This window comes from Misgurnus anguillicaudatus, chromosome 24, assembly GCF_027580225.2.
Source record: "Misgurnus anguillicaudatus chromosome 24, ASM2758022v2, whole genome shotgun sequence".
In the NCBI taxonomy this organism is placed as follows: domain Eukaryota; kingdom Metazoa; phylum Chordata; class Actinopteri; order Cypriniformes; family Cobitidae; genus Misgurnus; species Misgurnus anguillicaudatus.
In genome coordinates, this window is record NC_073360.2 from 49,234,245 (window position 1) to 49,255,642 (window position 21,398).

At 37.0% G+C, this 21,398-nt stretch overlaps 1 protein-coding gene and 2 long non-coding RNA genes across 4 annotated transcripts in view; all 3 read left to right on the forward strand.

Moving 5' to 3' along the window:
• The window catches only part of LOC141361385 (uncharacterized), a 142,338-nt gene that overhangs the window by 58,440 nt on the left and 62,500 nt on the right, over positions 1-21,398 (forward strand). The gene's annotated exons all lie outside the window — the stretch shown is intronic.
• Positions 8,375-21,398, forward strand: part of LOC129439028 (protein NLRC3) — a 48,942-nt gene continuing 35,918 nt past the window's right edge. The window contains exon 1 of the mRNA XM_073863045.1: positions 8,375-8,533. Coding sequence (XP_073719146.1) covers positions 8,490-8,533 — 44 coding nt within the window. The 5' untranslated portion in view covers positions 8,375-8,489. The remainder of the gene's footprint in view (positions 8,534-21,398) is intronic.
• Positions 9,408-20,088, forward strand: LOC141361527 (uncharacterized). 2 transcript variants are annotated; one of them, XR_012367660.1, is made up of 6 exons: positions 9,408-9,658; positions 19,070-19,124; positions 19,211-19,255; positions 19,329-19,382; positions 19,874-19,908; positions 20,002-20,088. It is a non-coding gene; the product is annotated as an uncharacterized lncRNA (long non-coding RNA). The 2 variants fall into 2 exon arrangements; XR_012367659.1 differs by lacking the exon at positions 9,408-9,658 and having other exon boundaries at positions 18,939-19,124.

Below are 21,398 nucleotides of genomic sequence, written 5' to 3' on the forward strand. Positions count from 1 at the left end.
AAAACTAAACCGAATGAACAATGAGCACAGCTTGACATGACAGGAATGAACACAATGAACCAGCGCCAGACAAGAGACAAGAGGAGATTAAATAGGGAAACTAAACGAGGGCAACACAGGTGCAAGGGATGAACTAATAATGAATAATTAACAGGGAGAACAAGGGGGCGGGGCCTAGAGACGGGACACCAGAGGCCATGCCACACTTAACAAGGCATGAACCTCCACATGAAACAAGAGACTGTCAGAACTCTGCCACCACAATAAAACATAAATATAAAACAGACTCTCGTGGCAGAATCCTGACATACCGGTGTTGTGTGGAAGTCTGTTCCCTATGTTTCCCTTTAGTGTAGTGTTTTTATAGCGTTTTATCACATTATACGTTTATTCTTTATATACATTGAAAGTTTTAATGGCTACTGAGATGTATATGTGTGCATTTATGTAATGTATCTTGACTGTTCTTGATTGTAAGTCAATTATTTTTACAGTATGAATCATATTATATGTATAATATATATTTATCATGTATGGAAACATAACAGTTTTAACACAAACAGTACAGAAAAAAGAGCTATATGTTTAAAGGCATAAAACTGTCAAATATGAAATATTTAAAAAATTGTATAATAGAATACATGATATTATTGATTTTTAGTATAACCAATTGAAATCTTTAATCTTTCTAAATAAATTATAAATGTAATGTGATGAAAACGCTGTAAACATAGAGGGAACAGACTTCAATGAGGAACAAACACCGGCGCCGTCTTTGATTCATTAGTTCTGATACCAAATAAAGTCAACTGCATAAATAGTCCTGTATCCATTGCAAACATATTTTATTATAAGTCTTAAAATGTCCATAACATAAAATCATTGTCAGCATACCATAGTTTGACGTGTACTGCGCTGTGCTGATTTATAAAGACTGCTGCACAGTGGCGGCGATAGTGTTTTGTGCTCAAACAAAAGCTAAGAGAGAGCTTATGAATGGTCCAGACCAACCTTACGAAAGTGTGACTTACAGAAGATATACTTAGCGTACAAACTTTTGGGAATCGTGCCATAGAGTTAAGAGAGAGGTTAAGAAATAGGTTAAGAACTACTAAGCGATAAGAACGTTTTGGGGAACTGGGCCCTGATCAGTAAACAGATACATCAGCAGTCTCATGAATAATTATGATGTTGTGTTGTTAGATTTCCCCTACACACCTGACTGACTTAAGTTACATAACCGTGTAGACAACACACACAAGACATTTATCCCCACAGAAGACAAACACCGAAGAGTCACACAACATTTTGTCCGTTATATGAAAAATGAAAAAAAATGAAAAACTATGAAAAAAACATTATTCTTTGATGCATCATGATGTGGACGATTCTGAATCAATTCACAAATGTCAAGAATTGATTCTTAAAAGTTATTTTACAAAATAATAACATGCCAAAAGGCTGAACTCAACTGCTGGAGGGGTGCTGCACACGGACAGCTTGAGAGCGCGCACCGCATGAGCACCCACAGCGGAGCTTACACGAGCAATAGAGAAAGAAAAAACAAATACATCTAGCCCTATTTGACTGCAAGAAAACAAAATACATGTTGGGATGATCTTCATCTGCCTTTTCTCTGTTCAGTGAGCATCAGGAAGAAACAGCGCCTTTCATTTACAAACTCATCTGATGTGCTTATAGTGTTTCCAAAAACCTGCCGCTAAATGTTTAGATCTAGATAAGAACATGAATATACTTCTGTAAAAATATGCACATCATTTGATATTCAGACGGAGGCGCTGGATGCGCTGCATTAAATAAATACATTAATACTGCCAAAATCACTGTGTATAATGATGATGATTAGATGATATGTCAGTTACAGTTACATATCGATATGACAGTTAACATATTAATTAAATATGTCGATTCTGAATCGATTCATGAGGGTCCAAACGATTCCCACCCCTAATGAACACAAACACTTGAGGAAATAAGATCATGTGTTCAACCTGACAGACTCCAGTCAGTGTCTTTGAATATGATTTAATCACGGTCGAATCGTCCTCATCAGAAAGAATACAAGAGTTTATATACGATAGATACATGACAAAGTCACATCATTTATCTCTAATATGATTTATTCTTCATATCTGCAATTCAGAAACTCCTCTCTGTTACCATGCATACAAAAACAAATTTAACTTTCTTGATGATCTCAGCTTTAACAAGTCATGGGGGTTTAAATTGAAATCATTTAACCACACTTACTTCCTCTATTTCAACACATTTTGTTGTCAAAAGCACACAGTACAAATGTTCAAACCTGTATGTCAGAAAATGTAGTTTGGTGTTTCTTTGATGAAATCTTTGCTGATATTATTGTGTATGAAGAGTTTTTCTCCTCGTCATGTTGTTTTTATAAAGATGATTAAAAACATTGATCCATCATTGACACTGACACACACATTAATAATGTTTTTATAGATTGAGTGAAATTGATCTTTAAACACTGTAACATCTTTAAATGTAAGATCAGAGTTATGTTATCTCCAGCTGATATTCCTCCTGTAATAGAGGAAGATTTTTACATCAAATACCTGATGAGAATTACAAGTGTGAGTCATGAACTCAATACAGATTTATGAAGAAATGTTCATGTGGTTTAGGACATCTAACACTAATAGTCGGCTGTGTGATGGATTTATTTGACATTTAAACACACAGTGTGTCAGTTACTGAGGGATTGAAAGAGGAACATTACATGAAGAGATGGAGGTTAGAGATTTGTGAAAAAAACTTTTCACCCTTCACATAAAGTCTCTGTTCTCTACAGGTTGTGTTATTGTGATATCACAGATGAAGGTTGTGTTGCTCTGACTTCAGCTCTGAGATCAAACCCATCACACCTGAGAGAACTGAATCTGTCTGGAAATAATCTTACAGATTCAGGAGTGAAGCTGATCTCTGATCTAAAAGATGATCCACATTATAAACTACAGACAGTATGGTGAGTAGAGCTCATTTAAATAAATGTTTAAAGTAAACTCATGCAGTGTAATTTAAATCCTAGAATATAAATATTAGAAATAAAAGTAAATTGATCTGCTGCTGTTATAGGCTGTGTATCCTTTAAACCCAACAAACAGAAAATATGAAGTGTACATGAACAACACTTGATGCTTTGTCAGATCAACACAATAAGAATTCAATCCAATGTCTGAGTCTGTTTACTAACTGTGATGTTGAGTTTGTTCACTCCAGGGGCCTATACCATGAAGCCGGTTTAGTTGGTTAGCCAGCTTTGTTTAGGATTAGTTTGTGCAAATCCTGGGTTTTGGGTACCATGAAAATAGTTTGTACCAACAAGGCCTGAACATTGGCTTGGTTTTGTCAACCTGAAACTAATCCTGTAACCCTGAGTTTGTTTAACCATTTTCATGGTACGGGCCCCAGGATTTAATACTGTGATCTTACTCTTCTTACACATTATATATGATGTTTGTTAATGGGGTTTGTTTGATAGGCCGACACCTCTATAGTTATGCACACTTGACTAGATGTTCATCTTAAACTCTTTTTATAACAACTTGGTTTTTATTTCATGTTTTAAGCATTATTTATCAAATCATCAGAATACACACAGAAATAACAACACAAACACAATATATACACAACAGATAAACACAAAGTACAGATAATAAATGATAGAGATGAAGATTAGAAAAAAGAAGAGAAAGTCAACTCTTAAAATCTGATGGACACTTCACACAACTCTCTGTCGAGCTTTGACATTGATGCTGTTTCTCTTTATTTACACGACTGTCAACCTCCAGGACTTTTAAAATAAAGCATCACCTTCATTTTCTTACTGTTTGTGTGTGAACTCATAAAACTGTCAGTGTGTCATTATATTATACTACATACATATCAATACATTCATCTCTTACATTGACATCAAATATTCAGAGGAAATAGATGAAATGTGTTTTTGTATTGTTGTAGCTCATGTGTATGTGATAAACAGATTGTTGTCATGTTTATTATGTTGAAGATTTCATTTCTATCACTGACTGACAGCACTAATAGTTTGTTTTTCTATCTCTTCATCTGACACTGATGATGATCTCATATCTGATTGACTTTCTCTTTCATTATTATTCAGGACCCATGCGCAGAGACTGTAAACATGTAAAGATGTTTGATCTTCAGTATGATTTGATGGTGAATAAGAAGACACAATAGTGACATCACTTCCTCTTAACCGTATGAGTTGATTATTCAGTACAGGATCTGATCTGTGACTTTATTCAAATCTGACTTTGAAGTGTTGGAGGTAAATCTTCATCTTAACTCAGCTTCTGTCTACACATTTCCTATAAGAGCGATTTATCAGTCAGTGTAAGAGGAGCAAGAAATCTCATAGGATCATAAACTGAAGTAAATACTGACAAGATTCCTCTTCTTCAACACTGTTGGGGTTTTTAACTTCATCTTAAACTGAAATGTGTTCAAGTTCAGCATAACATTGAAGACTCGCAGCTCATTTATCTCTAAATCCAAATATTGGACGTCTTTCCTTTTGTGTTCCTCAGGATCTGACTGCAGGACTTTTTGATGATTATGTGATCAGTTTGAAAACATTGAAATCAGATTTGTCTCAGAGAAGAGCATTTCTGGATCTTGTTTTCATTGGGCTTCTTCTTTCCATGATAAAGCTTTAAGCAGCATTTGTGGATGATAAAGTGAATTGTGTTAACAGACAGTGATTTCTGGAGGTGTTTCTGATCTCATGCAGTGATTTTCAGGACTGAATCAGGTCTGTGTTTCATTCAGTGAGGACATCACAGACATCTAATATTGATTTTACTCCCTCACACACAGAGATTGTTTGAATATTTTGATGATATTATTAGTAGATCAGTGTCCTCCCTTCATAATGTTTTAAAACACCTGATTCAACTCATCAGACTCCTTCCAGAATGATTGAAATGTCTCCATAATGAAAACATCAACAAGATCATGAGTTCAATCTGCTGTTTTATCTTTTTTGTACTCTGTTGTATTTGTCTTTTGTATTTGTTGAGATAATAAAAGTTTATTTTGAATCTACTGTATCCTGTTGTGTGTCATATCTCAGTGTTTGGATCTTTGTGCTTTGATCTGAGATGAATCTTATGAACAGATCTGAGAACAGTTTTTTTTGTTTGAACAGATTTTAGATGTCAATCTGATCTTCTGCTAATGGAGTAAATGATGAAGAGAGACGTCAGTCAACATAATGTACAGAGACTGATCATACAGTGTGTGTGGCTTTGGATTATTTATTATGTGATAATCATATTTTGATAGTGATGTAATATTACAGCTGATGTTACAGTGACATTAATTCTGATTTAATCTTTCATCAGGCTGTCAAACATTTGTTGTTTGCTTTCTCAAATGGGTTTTTGCGCCTCTATGGGTGAATGAGAGAACTGCAGGGCGTTTGTCAGATTAAATTCAACAGAAGTGTAAAGTGATTTACTAGAAGATCTTCTGCAGAAACATCCTTCATGTTCACACAAACACATCTAATAATGCACAACTAGACCATCTTCCTCTTGATTTAACTTTTGAAGACACATTACATTTTATAACACAAGAACCGAGTGCTCAGAAAAGTCCTCTTTGTTTAATGATGTCAGAATTGATAAACCAATCATGACCCTGTTGGTCTTCAGTGATCATTACAGGAATGAGATTCTTCTGCTTATACATAAATATAAAATCTGAAGTCACAATAAAAGTTACTTTATTGTTGTTAAAACAGATTTTGTGATCTTTCAGAATGATCAGCGTCTGTAAGTAAAAATAATAACAGCACTGAAGAATGACATCACTGAGTGATTATCATAGTAAACAACTGCTTATGTCTTATCTGAATGTAAAAAATGTTTTGCATTTGGTCTTAAAGCCTAATAAACAGTACATGTTGAAGTCATTAAAGTTAATTAAATTATATACTGTATAATGCATGCAGGGCAAGAGGAATATTTATCTAATGTGGAGTAATGTGAAGTAATCAGCAATTATAGATTCATAGATTCAATTATAGATTTTTTAATAATTACACATCGTTTTCTTTCATGGGATATGGACCCCTAACGAAGCCTTGGCCCCATTTATAAAATGTATTACTGATGTTGTATTTCAGTATGTTAAGTGTATAATGAGTGTGTGTATATTGTGTAATAATAATAATAATAATAATACACTTTATTAAGGACACTCTCTCTGTCCAAACACAGCAACAACAAATACACACACAAAGACATAACTCCACAGTCACTTATATACATATAAACTAAAACACCAATGATTCCACATCTTTGAAAAACCTGACTGAACTCTGTGCCAGATTCATTAATGTTAAAATAATACTGTTAGAAGAGTCTGATAACCTAAACATACATTTATTAGTGATGTGCATCTTTGTCATTTTTTCATATCGATTAATCCATAGATCTGAAAAACGAGTACTCGATTAACTGGGGGCGGGGCATATACGTCATGGTGAAAATGAAAATATTTTGATTAAAAACACTCAAATAAAACTTTTTTTTTTAAGAATTTTGAAGAAACTATGACAGAACAAAGAACACATACTAGATTATTAATGAGTTAAATGTTTTTAGCAGAAACCTGAAGTGATGAAGTGAACCTAAAGGGTTAATAAACACAAAGTTTCTATATGAGGCACTCTACATAATATTAAACCTTATAAACAACATAAATGTATTATAACATGCATATATATATCTGTACAAAATGCAAGACTTATGCTATTATTTTAGTGATTAGCGTCGTGTCGTCCTCTTACCTGTTCTCAGTCAAAATGTAATGCTCGTGGCTCTTTGGTATCTTGTCATATGAATTCACAGATAGTTAGGGCCGGTGTAGCAGCCGATCCTGTTCCCCTCGGAATGTCTGTTCCCCTTGTCGCTTTTTGTACACCCAGCTGTTTTTTCTGAATATTTATTTTATACTTTTAATTGTTTTAAGCTGTATTAGGTTGTAGAAACTCTGTAAATATGCTATACCATACTAAAAAATTCAAAACAAAAAAAAAAACACGCAGATATTTAGGTACCTGCGCCTGCGCTGTCGGCAGAAACGCTTTATCGACTGGAAGGGGGAGCACAAATTCCGAGGGGAACGGGATCGGCTGCTACACCGGGCACTCAGTAATGTCACCTCCTCAACCTTCTACGTCTTCTTTCCTCCACACTAAATGGATTCAGACTTAACTGTATATCTCTCACCATTTCTCTGGTCAACCGTAAACCATTTAAACGACATCTTTCAAACATCATTCTGTAAACATGCAAACGTCCCGAACCCTCAAGTTTCCTGGCAATGAACCTGACAACACGTTCACGGTCGCTATATTGTCTTTGACGATACATTTGTAAACTTGACAGCCTCCTTCTCAAATGTCGAAAACTTATGTGAAAATTGTCAATCACAGACAGACACAAAGCAATTTCAGCTTAAGTGAGTCCCTGATCAAAATAGTAACGAACTTGTTTATCCATGCTGATTTCGCTTTTGTCACCTTCCAAACAGCAAAGATGTTCTGAGTAATGAGTAGGTTTTTATCAACTTGTTATCTCGAGATCACAAGAAAATTAAGTTGTGATGAAGAGAAAACAAACAAGCAAAAATAATAATAGTGACTAATGGCCTCTCTCTGCTTCCGCAGTTTGTGCTCTTTCATGAAGGAGAAAACCTCACACATTAACATTGAGAGGAAACTCTAAGTATGAGTTAATATTTGTGTGCATTTGATTGTTTGTTGTTGTTTTCAAGGTTTAATGATTGACTTCTGATTTCAGGTTTAAATGTTTATCTGATCAAAGTGTTTTTAAATGTTTTTTTTTTTACATTTTATTACATTTCTCTAAAATCTACATTAATTCATCTGTAGTTCATTTCTCCTCTGTTTTTATAATCTTGAGAGTGAGAATAAATCATGTCTGAAAAGACACAATTATCTAAAATAAAATAAACTTAACACAAAAATAATGAAAAATCACTTACATTACATCAAACCCATATGACTTTACTCCTTTAGTGGAAGAAAAGAGGAGAAATGTAGATTTCAGTTTAATCATTGTTGATGTTGATGTTGTTTCATGAGTGAAAGTAAACACACAAATGTTAAAGCAATACATTAATGATTTCTCCTCGTTTATAAGTTAAATCTGTTAAATTAGTTGTAATAATGTTTGTATAATATAACGCTGTAATGCTCGTTTACTACCAGCAGAGGGAGAAAAACATCACGCGATTGGTCGTCTTGTCGGTGACGTCACAGGCTTAAAGTGAAAGTAAAAGTATCTTCCGCCATTTTAAACATGTAGGATGAATTCCTAACATACCGATCATCAAACGGATTAATATAATGTTTATAAAAGCAGATTCAGGTATTGTCTCGTGTGTAGTTCATGTTAAAGCTGGAGGATTTAGAGGAGGTGAATCCAGACAGATTGTAAGTTCAGGTGTCATCATGAGACGCTTTCCACTAAAGGACCGATTTATTATTTGATATATTTGATGTTTTTTTATAATAATTTCAGCGGTCTTTATTGAATGTTTTGCGCTGTCTCTGACTCTTGACGATATTAATGTTAACATTGTGTTCATGTGAGGAAGGGTGTTCACCTACATCACTGTCTGGTCAGTTACACGGATGTAAACAACAGCATGGATTGCATAGTTAAAGTAGTGTTCAAGATGTTACCTAATAATTTATGATAGGTTATTATAGTTTTGCTTAAACTAAAAAATAAACTTAAATTTAACGCAAAAAATGATATTAAAATTTAAATTTTAATATCATTTTCAATTTTGCGTTTCATGAATGGTTAGTTTTATTTTAGTTTTTATTTTGCAAACACATTTAGTTTTTATTTTATTTAGTTTCAGTTATAGTTTTAGTAATTCTAGTTTAGCAGCTAGACTGTCTGTTGTATTTATCAGTTAACTGATGTTGCTGTCCGCCTCAGCTAACCTCACATGCATAAAGCGCCATCTACAGGTAAATGTATTATACAGCTTGTTTGGTTTTAAAATAAACCACGTTTTCGAGATGGGTATAAACGGAGGTCGGAGCCCGCTGCAAATGGGTGGGTAAGCAGCAAGTGGGTGGAGCTTTACCCGCAAGTGGGCTGTACAAACTTCCAGAGGATTTTGATTGGTTTATTTATATCACCTGTAGCAGCTATTGGTTTATGCTCCTCAGTTGGCGGCGCTAATGCGTAAGTTTTGTAGCGATCGATCAGAAAACAAAGAAGAAAACCGCTTTCACATGTCAGCGTGTCGTTGAAATGAAGGGGTAAGCTTGCTGTACAGTTTTTAGTTTTGTAAAAAAGCATTATAAGTTCTATGAATTATGAAGCATTATGAAGAAGACCATTTTATAATGCCGTTTGTACGCTGTTTTTAGTCTTGATGTATTAAAAAAATAAGGGTAAAGTGCATCCAGATACATTTCTGTAGTTTTTTATTAGCACACAAATTACAAAATCTGTAACGTGGATGACAAAATCTTTTCTGCATTCCATTTCTCCAATTTGCTCTCCAGATTATGGATTCTGAAGACCATAATTATAAGGTATTGTGGCTGTGTAATTTTTGTACGTTTTAGGACTGCATTGATTTTCAAATTGTAAATGTCTTAAACGTTTTGTAAATGGATTTGATATTAAAATAACATTACAACTCCTAATTTAATTGTACAATGCATGCAATTATTTTAAAACTTTTCATTTTTAAAAGTTTTCATTGTAGTTAATGCCTTTTTCTGCGTAATCCATAATGTAATGTAATGTAATGTAATGTAATTGAAACATTTGTTTTTTTTAATATCATAATTATTTTATAAAATGTATTACTCATAACAATCAGTGAAATAAATGTGAAACGCATGTTATTGTGTTTTAGGTTCACTTATCAGTGAAAGATATTTTTTGATGTTCCACATGACTCACAGCTTCTGCTATAATGTATAAAGTTCTTAATTTACAAGTTGTTGTGTGTTTATCACATCAATTAATAATTTATGGTGTGTCTGATTTCATTGCTAGGACAACTTTGCGTACTCCACATTAGATGCAGAGAGAATTTTGTTTCTACCAGAAAGACTCGAAGATAGGTTAAGAATTGATATGCGTTTATTTAACAGTAGTTAGCAACCAAGGTTGGAATGTAACACAGTATAATTCTTTGGCGTAGGCCCCGACCATAGTTCAAATCCGGGGGTCACAGATTCTTCCGGTTCCTGTCTGAAGATGAAGACAGGCCAGAATCTAATCCCCCTCAAGTATGGACGGAACCGACCTGGTGATGGTGGTAGGGAGGGTGGGTTGTAAATGCTGGCATCAGTATCTGCGAACGCAAAGACAGATGAGTACAAGCCTTATATACTCTCAGGGTGATTGATTGCGCCTTGTGAAATGAATGACGTAACTTTCAAGTTTCCTGGTAGAACCTCTGCTACGCTACGCTAAGCTAACATTTCTACCAGAAAGACTCGAAGATAGGTTAAGAATTGATATGCGTTTATTTAACAGTAGTTAGCAACCAAGGTTGGAATGTAACACAGTATAATTCTTTGGCGTAGGCCCCGACCATAGTTCAAATCCGGGGGTCACGGATTCTTGCGGTTCCTGTCTGAAGATGAAGACAGGCCAGAATCTAATCCCCAAAAATTGATCACGATGATCGGTACCCACCAGTGTTTCTTTGAGGCTCCTGAAACAGATAAGAGAAATTGTTATCTACTGACATTGACGTATGCCGTAAGAGGCCATGGGATTGCTGCTTAGGCCATAGAAGGCAGCAATATGCCAGAGAGAGATAGGCTGGAGAGATAGGCTGAAAGATAGGCCGCGTAGGCCGTAGAAGGCAACGATATGCCTAGTTGGAAAAAGCCGCATAGGCTTTAGAAGGCAACGATATGCCAGACAGAGATAGGCCGCGTAGGCCATAGAAAACAACGATATGCCTAGTGAGAAAAAGCCGCTTGGGCCTTTGAAAGGCAACGATATGCCAGAGAAATAGGCCGCGTAGGCCATAGAAGGCAACAATATGCCAGATTGAGATAGGCTGGAGAGAGGCTGGAGAAGTAGGCCGCGTAGGCCGTAGAAGGCAACAATATGCCTAGTGGGAAAAAGCCGCGTAGGCTTTAGAAGGCAACGATATGCCAGACAGAGATAGGCCGCGTAGGCCATAGAAAGCAACGATATGCCTAGTGAGAAAAGGCCGCGTAGGCCTTTGGAAGGCAACGTTATGCCAGAGAAATAGGCCGCGTAGGCCATAGAAGGCAACGGTATGCCAGATAGAGATAGGCCGCAAAGGCCATAGAAGGCAACGATATGCCAGATAGAGATAGGCCGCGTAGGCCATAGAAGGCAACGATATGCCGAGTGAGAAAGGCCGCATGGCCATAGAAGGCAACGATATGCCGTGTTGAGAGAGGCTGTGTAGGCCATGAAGGGCAAAGATATGCCAGGGTTAGATAGGCCGCATAGGCCGTAGAAGGCAACGATATGCCCAGTAGGAAAAGCCAACAGGTTAGCTTGCAATAAGATTCACCACCACCAGTATTGACAAAAGGTACATACCATTAACATGTCCATAAATGTCGAACGTAATATCAGCAGTAGAGGATATCCGTAGAAGGCTGCCACGTTAGGCTTGATAGCAGAGGGGCCGCGTAGGCCGCAGAAGGCAACGTTATGCCAGAGTGAGAAATGATGTTAATGGCAAAGGCCATGATTTAGCATGGTTAAATACACCACCACCACTAGGTTGCTCCCTAAATATACCTTGATTACTGCTTGCCGATATTGAATTGACCGTCATAGTGGTTTCCTGCACACAGTGAAATAAGGAGCTCGGCTCCTGATGAAGAGACACAATTGATGTATACATGCTTTTATATTGTCATTATAAAAGTAGGGAGAAGATTAGATGGTTACAAACAAATCTGACTGATGCTAAAGATTGCACGGTGTCACTGTCATGTCTTGGGTTTCCCCAGTCTTGTACTCTTTATTTGAAGTTCTGTAAGTCATCCATGTCTGTAGTTCTTGTAGTTCGTTGGTCCTTGTTCTAGATTGTTTTCCCAGGTGTGTCTTGATATCTTGTTTACCCACATGAATATATAGTCCTTGTGTTTCAGTTGTCCTTTGTCAAGTATAGCTTGCCGTCATTACTTTTTAGTCCTGTATTCTGGTCTTCATTCTGGTTCTGCTTTGTGCACTTTGGGTTTTTAAGAATTAAGCCATTGCATTTGGATCCGTTGCCTTGTCTTGCCTGCTTCGCCATGACTCACAGATGATTATAAAATTCTCTGTTTACGATGTAAATTAAAACCCCCAAAAACTGAGGCGCGGTATCAGTAGGGTTGTGCAGTTGATAGATGGACGTACCGAAAGTAATAGCCTTCTAGATGAAAGTTTACAGCTTAAACTTTGACTAACCATAATAGCATGATTAAACATGACATTTTTGTGCTAATAGTCTTACATGATATGCACTTAAGAAGTTCTGAATTATTTGTTGAATGAAGATCCTCTGCCACACTGGCGTTCCATAAACGATCGAAGTCCGCACCATACACGACGCGTACGTGAAACGTGACAAACTGAGTGCACGCGGCAAGTGTGCATGCCAAATACTAACGAAAGCTCATTTCTTGTACATGTAGCAATTATGCATGTTCAAATCCTTGCAGCCGTTTGTAATAAGAGTTCCTGGAAGTCGATAAGGAGGCCTGATGGTAATGCAGGCACTGAAAATAAAGCACTTATAGAACTGCATGTCCGTAGTCTGAGTAAAAACATGTATATAGTTTTAAAATAGCTTGCCTCATGTATGCAGCCGCGCTGTTATAATGTTTTAAATCCTAGCAGCTGGTGTAATGTGGTTATATGGAAAGTTGATGCATGTTTCGCTATTTTCTTAAGGATGCAAAGTAAGTAGATTGTACGCTTCTAATTCCAGACAAAGTTCCTTGTAAAGTTATCATTTAGAATCACAACTGCATGATTTTTGGCCTTCCCAAACGAAAGATTTCCATCGTGAAACAATCATCGCGATTTCCATGATCGTGGCTCTTCGTCGGTGGTACAGTATCGTACGGTGGGAAAAGTTCAAAGACGTACGTTTTCCTGGTCTTGCGTCCAAGATAGCCTACAACAGCTTTCTGACAGTGTCAGAAATTCAGCATGATCACCGCACAATGCGTTTGCTGCTATAATCTTGTCAGAGTAAAAAAAAATCCTGTGGTATATTCCAGGCTTTAAACAAAACATTGAATTAAATTAGAAACAAGTTATTTCAGATGCATTCCAATTCTCCAGTCATGTTGGAATTCATTAAAACAGCATATGACGATTAGAATTAAAGAGTTGAAACACATAAGATAATCGAACACCACTATATTCGAACATAACACCACTCGAAGAAATATTTAGACATTATTTCCATTGGGTTCCATGCTAAAACAAGAAGGAATTGTGTTTGTATTCTGTATAGCTGGTGGCACCACCATTTCGGGCGAAACATATGTTGCCAACGCTCAACAGCACTTTAAATAGGAATTACATGATGTGATTTAAAGCTAGCAGTCACATTACATCTTCAAACCAGTATCCAGACATCCGCTGTAGCCTACCCATACGCATATTCTGTGTTCCTGCGTCGCAAATAAAGCACAATGCACTTAATGGTTTAAACTGATGCATCCTGTTGTATTCTTGAAGAGGCAAGGCGCGCATTTTTCAACTTTAGGTGAGGTCTACTGCATACAAACAAACTCAACATGAGGGTTTACAGGCTCAACTTTGTTGAGACATCCACAGAATGCACACCGATCAAAACAACGGCAAGCCCTCAGGAATAACACCAATGCACGTTTTAATTGTATTAAATACACCACACAACATCAGCTCCGTCTCCATATTGCGCTGTAAGACATAGTCATTGCTATCTTTCGGTTGTAAAAGCATGTACTGTGCACTATCAGCCAATCCAGCATAATGAATAAGAGAGCTTACCTTAGGAGAAGATAATCCAAATAAATAGATGGGATGTTCAACGCAACCGAGCTCGGATAAGAAGTTGACTGAGATCTGGAATAAAGTCTCATTGGAAAAGTACAGTTAAAAGTTGATGCATTCTCGTACTTTATACATATGCATAAATAACTGAAGATCTTAAAGCACAAAGCTTTAGATGGAAACATTTATGCTGAACCCCGTGCTCAATAAAATTGACAATATGCATTACTGTTGCCATTCGACCACACACACACTTACGATTTGCTCAGCAACAAAATGTGTGCTTGAAAACTTTACGCTGTATGACCAGGATTTATTCTCCAATGATATATTAATGGTGTATCCTACCATAAGATTTAAAGTTCGTAAAATAGCGTATCCCCGTATCCTTAAAGTCTGTAATTAGGGTCAGGTGAGTGAAGATCTAACGTGAATATTTGCATTTGATATGAACAGTTTGCATGAATACTGTTAGGCATTAAGCAACTTGCATTGTAGTACCGTAGCAGGTATAGGACGTTGCAAGAACCTGTTACATGAATAAATAGTACCTTATATTATTGATGTGTTAGGGAAACACTGAAAGGGGCAGTTCAGATGAAGCTCGTATACTTTGCGCATTCCTTATTCCAATGAAACACGCGAACATTAGACCGCGTCATTTGCCTGTTTGCAGCATGTCATGCATTGCATACACGCGGTATTTAATGTGTGAAATTTTCGCGAGCAATAGTCTCTTCATCCAAGTCGATTCCATGTCTTTGCTTCACAAAACATTCCGTACGGTTTAAAACCAATAATAAGCGGAGCATTTGGTATTGTAGATGAAAGACAAAGATCCTGTGATGAGGGAGATATCAACCTTCAGCATTCTTCCAAAGCCGCCACGGCGACTGCCAGCGTGCAGGTGCAGCGCTTCGCCAATCAATGATGATTACTGACATCTGCTGCGGGCGTTCAGAGTGTGCGACAGTCAATTAATATTATGGTTACACTTTACAGATCATCCAGATGTTCTTGCACTGTTCATAAAAGAAACGGCCTGTGGTATCCTTCCCTGTGTACTGCAGGGTTACACACTTTTAAGGAAGCTTGAAGACTTCCCTTTTTAGTCTTTAACCTTCTGTGAGAGCTCCTCGCGATGGTGCAGGTGAAACGAAACGAGATGAGAAAATCCCAGGAAAACAGTTCGAATGCCCGATAAAATCACTCATCATTTGAATCGGCGTGTTACAGGTAACAACGCTTTAGTGTACATATGCACTGAACATCGAGCGTGTAAATGCTGGCATCAGTATCTGCGAACGCAAAGACAGATGAGTACAAGCCTTATATACTCTCAGGGTGATTGATTGCGCCTTGTGAAATGAATGACGTAACTTTCAAGTTTCCTGGTAGAACCTCTGCTACGCTACGCTAAGCTAACATTTCCCACCGCCAGCCCAACAGGCACTCTCTCTCTCTCAGTAGAAGATATGAAAATGAAACTGATATACTTTAAGAAGAAGGAGATTCGGATGAAACTTCATGGAAGTACGCTGAGTGAATACTGGAGAAGCAAACGTATTCCACAGGGTCTACGTATCCAAAAAGCGCCTACAATCGGTAAAGATAATGAAGATTTCAATAAAAAATGGTGCGAGATTCTGAATAAATGCTCCATGGATTTAATGCTTTTAATTATTGAAGAGGTTACTAGACAGAAAGAGGACATTGAAAAAGACATTGTAAAACAAGAAACACTGATGAAAGAAAAATTGGATGTGGATTTCACTCATATCTGTGACTCTATCAAACACACATTGAAAGAATTTGAAGACAATCTTTTGACCATTAAACTGAAGAAATACAGGAGGGACGCCCACGATTACCAGACGGGCAAGGTGTATAAATGGTTTGCTGAAGAAGAGACCCCACGAGATTCAGCGAGGGGACATCATAGACAACAGTTTGGCTTTACATCGGATAGTGACTTCCCTAGTGACTCCGATTCCTCCCGTAGCATTCATCGCTCCCAAACACGTCAGTTTTCAAAAAACGATCCTTGGAGCAAGGGGAGAAAATCACGGAAAAACAAAATAGGAAACCAAGGAAGACGAGGAGAGGACAAAAGAAACGGATCGGAGATGGGACCAGTGACACGCCAACAGGCCAGAGTCCGGTCGTGAACCTCTCTGACAAGGTACTTACTCCTCAACATTTTGCGGCCCTAAGCAAGGGACTAAGTTTTGTTCCAACAAGCCATACAAACTGTTTTGAGATTAAGACTGATCTGTTCCTTTTCTTTAGAAGGATAAAATTGAGACATATGTTTGGGTCTATGAATGAAAATCAGAGTCTAACTGAACCTAATTTTAAACCTAAAAGTACTTTTGTACCCCATGTTAACCATCCCTCTATCGATACATTTTGTAGAGTTGTTGAAAAAGAGATCTTTGAGAAGTTACAGACAATGCCTTACTCCCATCAGTTAAATTTATGTCAGGATGAAAGAAATGCCATTCAGGAACTGGCTAAAGATACTGATATTATTATTAAACCTGCAGATAAGGGAGGAGCTATTGTAATCCTCAATACAACTGATTATGTTACAGAAGCATATCGTCAACTGAATGACGAAACATTTTATAGGAAGCTTAAGGGTGATCCCACTGTTGATTTTCAAAAAATAATTGGGGAACTGACGACCCAGGCTTTAGAATTAAATTGGATAACCAAAGAGGAATTTAGTTACCTCAATAGACAACATCCGGTTATTCCAGTATTCTATATGCTTCCAAAAATACACAAAAGCTTTATCAAACCTAAGGGTAGACCCATAGTGGCGAGTAATGAGTCATTGCTGGAGCCATTATCAAACTTTGTGGATTATTTCATTAAACCTTTTGTGAAGGATTTACCTGCTTATGTACAAGATTCCACTGATGTGATAAACAAAATCTCTGAACTCCGGGATCTCCCTTCTAATACTATCCTAGCTACGTTTGATGTCGAAAGCCTGTACACCAATATTTCTCATGAACGAGGTATTACAGCTCTTGAGTATTATTTACAGTATCGTTTAGAGGACACAAATCCTCCTAACACTTTTATCTGTGATTTGGCTGCGCTAATCCTCAGATTAAATTTCTTTGCCTTCCATCAGGGAGAATATTATCTCCAAATTAAAGGTACTAGTATGGGGAGTACTTTTGCACCCAGCTATGCTAACCTGTATGTTGGATTGTTTGAACAACAGTTCATTTTTAATGAGGATAGAAACCCATTTTTCAGTAAAAGCATCAGATACTTCAGATATTTAGATGATGTCCTATGTGTTTTTAAAGGGTCTCATGATGAGTTGAACGAATTTACCTCTTACCTGAATGGGATGAGTCCAGATCTTAAATTTACTATGGAATTTGACTCCAAACGTGTACATTTTTTAGACATGTGGATTAAACTGGAAAATGGGAGATTGACTACAACTCTTTATCGAAAAGAGACTGACCGAAATTCATTTCTTTTGGCTAGTAGCTCACACCCTTACAACCTAAAAAATGGTTTACCTAAGAGCCAATTCTATAGATTGAGACGGATTTGTCATTCGATTGAAGAGTTTGAAGAAAATGCTATAGATATGAAACAAAGATTCTTAGATAGGGGATATTCTACTAAGAGTATTGATGAGGCTTATAATATTGCCCTCCTTACACCACGTTCACAACTTCTAAAGAAGAGTGTTAAAAAAGAAAAAAAATTCTCTGTGTCTTGCATTACAACTTATACCCCTAGATCTTTTATCATTAAAAACACTATTATGAAGTACTGGCACCTTATAGCTGATGATGATTCTCTTCAAGACAAGTTTAAGGATCCACCTCTATTTGTATCTAGACGTGGCCCTAACCTCCGTAACAAGCTGGTTAGAGCATGTATGAGATCAGTTCCTTCCCAAACACTTTTAGCACCTCTTAGAGATGGGAACTATCCATGTGGTAATTGTGCTCAGTGCAATAATACACATAAGACCTGTCATTTTAAACACCCTAGATCCGGCAAGAGTTATGGAGTTAAGGGCTTCATCACATGTAAAACTAAAAATGTTATTTAGATTTTGAAATGCCCTTGTGACATGGTATACGTGGGAAAGACCACGCGGTGTTTAAAACAGAGAATTAGTGAACATAAAAGTTCTATTAGACGTGCTGATCCTAATTACCCTGTGGCCTGCCATTTCACTGAGTATGCTCATGCAGTTTCTTCTTTACGTTTCCAGGGAATTGAACAGATTAAATTACCTAGAGGTGGCAACATTGATAAAGTGTTATGTCAAAGGGAATTGTACTGGATTCATACGCTGGACACTTTACATCCCAAAGGTTTAAATGTGGATTTTGATATGAGTGTTATGTTATAGTTGAAGTTGTATATAAAACCAGTTTGAGTCTTGAATACTGCAATTTATGAAGTGTGTTACTGATGTTTGTGCAGTTTTCTTGTACTTATTGAGTATGTATGTATTCTTATATTTTTCTGTATGTTTCTTTCTTTACATTTCTTTTGTGAATTGATGTCTTTTTCACTATGGGGAGATTGTGGTGTTGATTACAGAAGTAAAAACTACAACTCCCAATACTGAACTACAACTCTCCCACATGACTTTCACAGGTGCGGCAATCATTTTTGATTGTCTTGATGTGTCTGAACATGGTTAAGAGATGTGCCACATTTGTTGTTTGTATACCCTGAAGATGGTCTTTTGACCGAAAGCTTGGTTATTAAAACCTGCTGCTAAGGATCTAAGTGTGCAGACGTCTTTATTTTCATTGACAGGTTCACTTATCAGTGAAAGATATTTTTTGATGTTCCACATGACTCACAGCTTCTGCTATAATGTATAAAGTTCTTAATTTACAAGTTGTTGTGTGTTTATCACATCAATTAATAATTTATGGTGTGTCTGATTTCATTGCTAGGACAATGCAGGACAAAGGCTGTCAAATAACTGTGGAGTGTTTGTCTTGATGGCAAGTAAGTACTGTAAATGAGGAACATCGAGATGTAATCAATTGCTGTTACCCATTTAACTTTTTTTGGTGTGTCTTTGCATATTATAGTATGCACTGTATGTTATTCTGGGACAGAAGTTTGACTTCACTGAAGTAAGTATTTTTGTAGCTATATGCATTTTAATATAATTGAAAATTGTACTCATTCATTACTTTATGTACACAGCTAAACATGAAGAACATAGGAAAATGGTGGTGTGCCATCTTGCTTGAAAATTAAGTAAGTGTGAAAAAATTAGCTGTACTTTTAACGTAGTGTTTTAAGAAACTCTTAAAGAAGTGAAGAAATCTTGTTCAGTCTGTAAACTGTTTTGGGAAGACATGGAACGGAATGATTTAGTGACTCGCTCATAACACTATTTCAGTAAAAATATATTCTGCAGACACTTTGAGTGAAAAGAGTGTTTCAGTGATGATAAAAATCAGCAGGTGTAAACACTACTTGCTCTATCAAACTCCTTTAATAGCTGTTCTTAATACTATTAGGGGTTGGCAAGATTTTGAAATGTTTTTGTATTCAAATGTTGTTGTATTCATTGGTGAATAATTTAAAATTGGACCATTAACTAGATTTTTTTCTATATTTACAAAAGTCTTTACTGTAATTTGTAATCAATGTAATGCATCCTTGCATTTAATTAATTTTGATATTGAACTTGTTCTATTTCTTACTTTGTTTGTTTTTGTTGCATGATAATCAAATTGTGCAAGACATGGGAGAAAGAGAAAATGAGCTGTTGTAGCTGGTATTGTCAGCTTTTTATATTTTGCTGATATTTTTTGTCAAATAAAAAATTAATGGATAATTTTATCACGTTTTAATTCTAATTCTCTTTCAGAAGAAGAAGAAGAATGCTCTGCACTCCCTGAAACCTACGGGAAGAAAAAAACTGAATTGCATATGAAAGTAAGAACTTTGATATAAAACAAAGTACATATACTTTGCTGGGTTTCAAATTATGTAACTATAATATTGGTCATCTAATTTTAATTTACTTCATTTCAGCAGACCAAACCCCAGTTGTGCCCTTTGTTTTTAGCAAGGTATGCATAATCAATTGCAATGATGATTTAAAATGTGTATCATAGAACAATTTTAATACACTTATATTTTTCTTTAAGGATGAGCTGTTAAAAGATGATGACCCTCCATCAAGCTTTATCTTCAAGGTAGTTGAATGTTATAAAATGTGCTTTTTTTTAAAAATGTAACGGCCTGTGCTAAATTTTCAGTTATCAGGATCGTTGTTGAAGAACATAGTTGTTCTTCAAGAAGAAGATGCTGCCTACACGACACTGTCATTGTCTTGCTCAAGGTTCAGGGACATAGTTGGTGATGACAAGTTCAAGAATCAGGCACACTTCTTATGGCTAGAAAGTAAATATTGACATTAAAAAATAAAATGCATAACAAGAACATCATTGATAATGTTATGTGATTTTTTTTCACCTCAGGTGTTACATGCTGGAAAAAAGACATCTCACTACAAACAGCTCTTCTGGAAGATGTACTCATTCTCCACTTGTTTGGAGTGTGGGTTTGAGTACAAATGCTGCACACCTGGTACTTTTTGTGTAAATTGGTGATGAATAAACTAGTTGTTAGTCTAAAGGAAAACGTCTCGGTTACGGATGTAACCCTCGTTCCCTGAAGGTCGCTTAGAGAGACCAATCTGCTTCGAATACTACTAAAACGCCAATGAACTTGGCATTGAGATATTTGCATAATGCTGGCGCCGCCCCGCCAGGTGCGCATATAAGGCGCACGTGCAAATAGGGAAATCAGCTTCTGTTCGCTGAGAAAGCCGGAAGGTGACCGGCCTAAACAGCAGGTGGCAGCACCTGTGGCGACGGGACGTGACGTCTCCGTTCCCTCCTTCAGGGAACGAGGGTTACATCCGTAACCGAGACGTTCCCTTTCAGTCGGTCACTACGACGTCACGTCGTGACCGACGAATTGGGAAACCCTACTAAAACGCCACTAGGGGCTGACCTCTTCCAGTGTCTGCATAAAGCCCTCCGGTTCCACTTAAGGATAGGAGAATTAGGTTTTAAGGCAGAAGGCCGGGCACTAGATGTTCCTTTAACCCACAGTAGTGCCAGCGACTGGGAAGCGCCCTAACTGAGCGGTATAGGGACGCTGCGGAAGCCACCGCCCCGTTAAGGGCTAATGGTGGACGAAAGTCAACCGTAGTTGAGGTAAAAATGACAGCCGTGGCTGTGTAAGCAAAGCAGT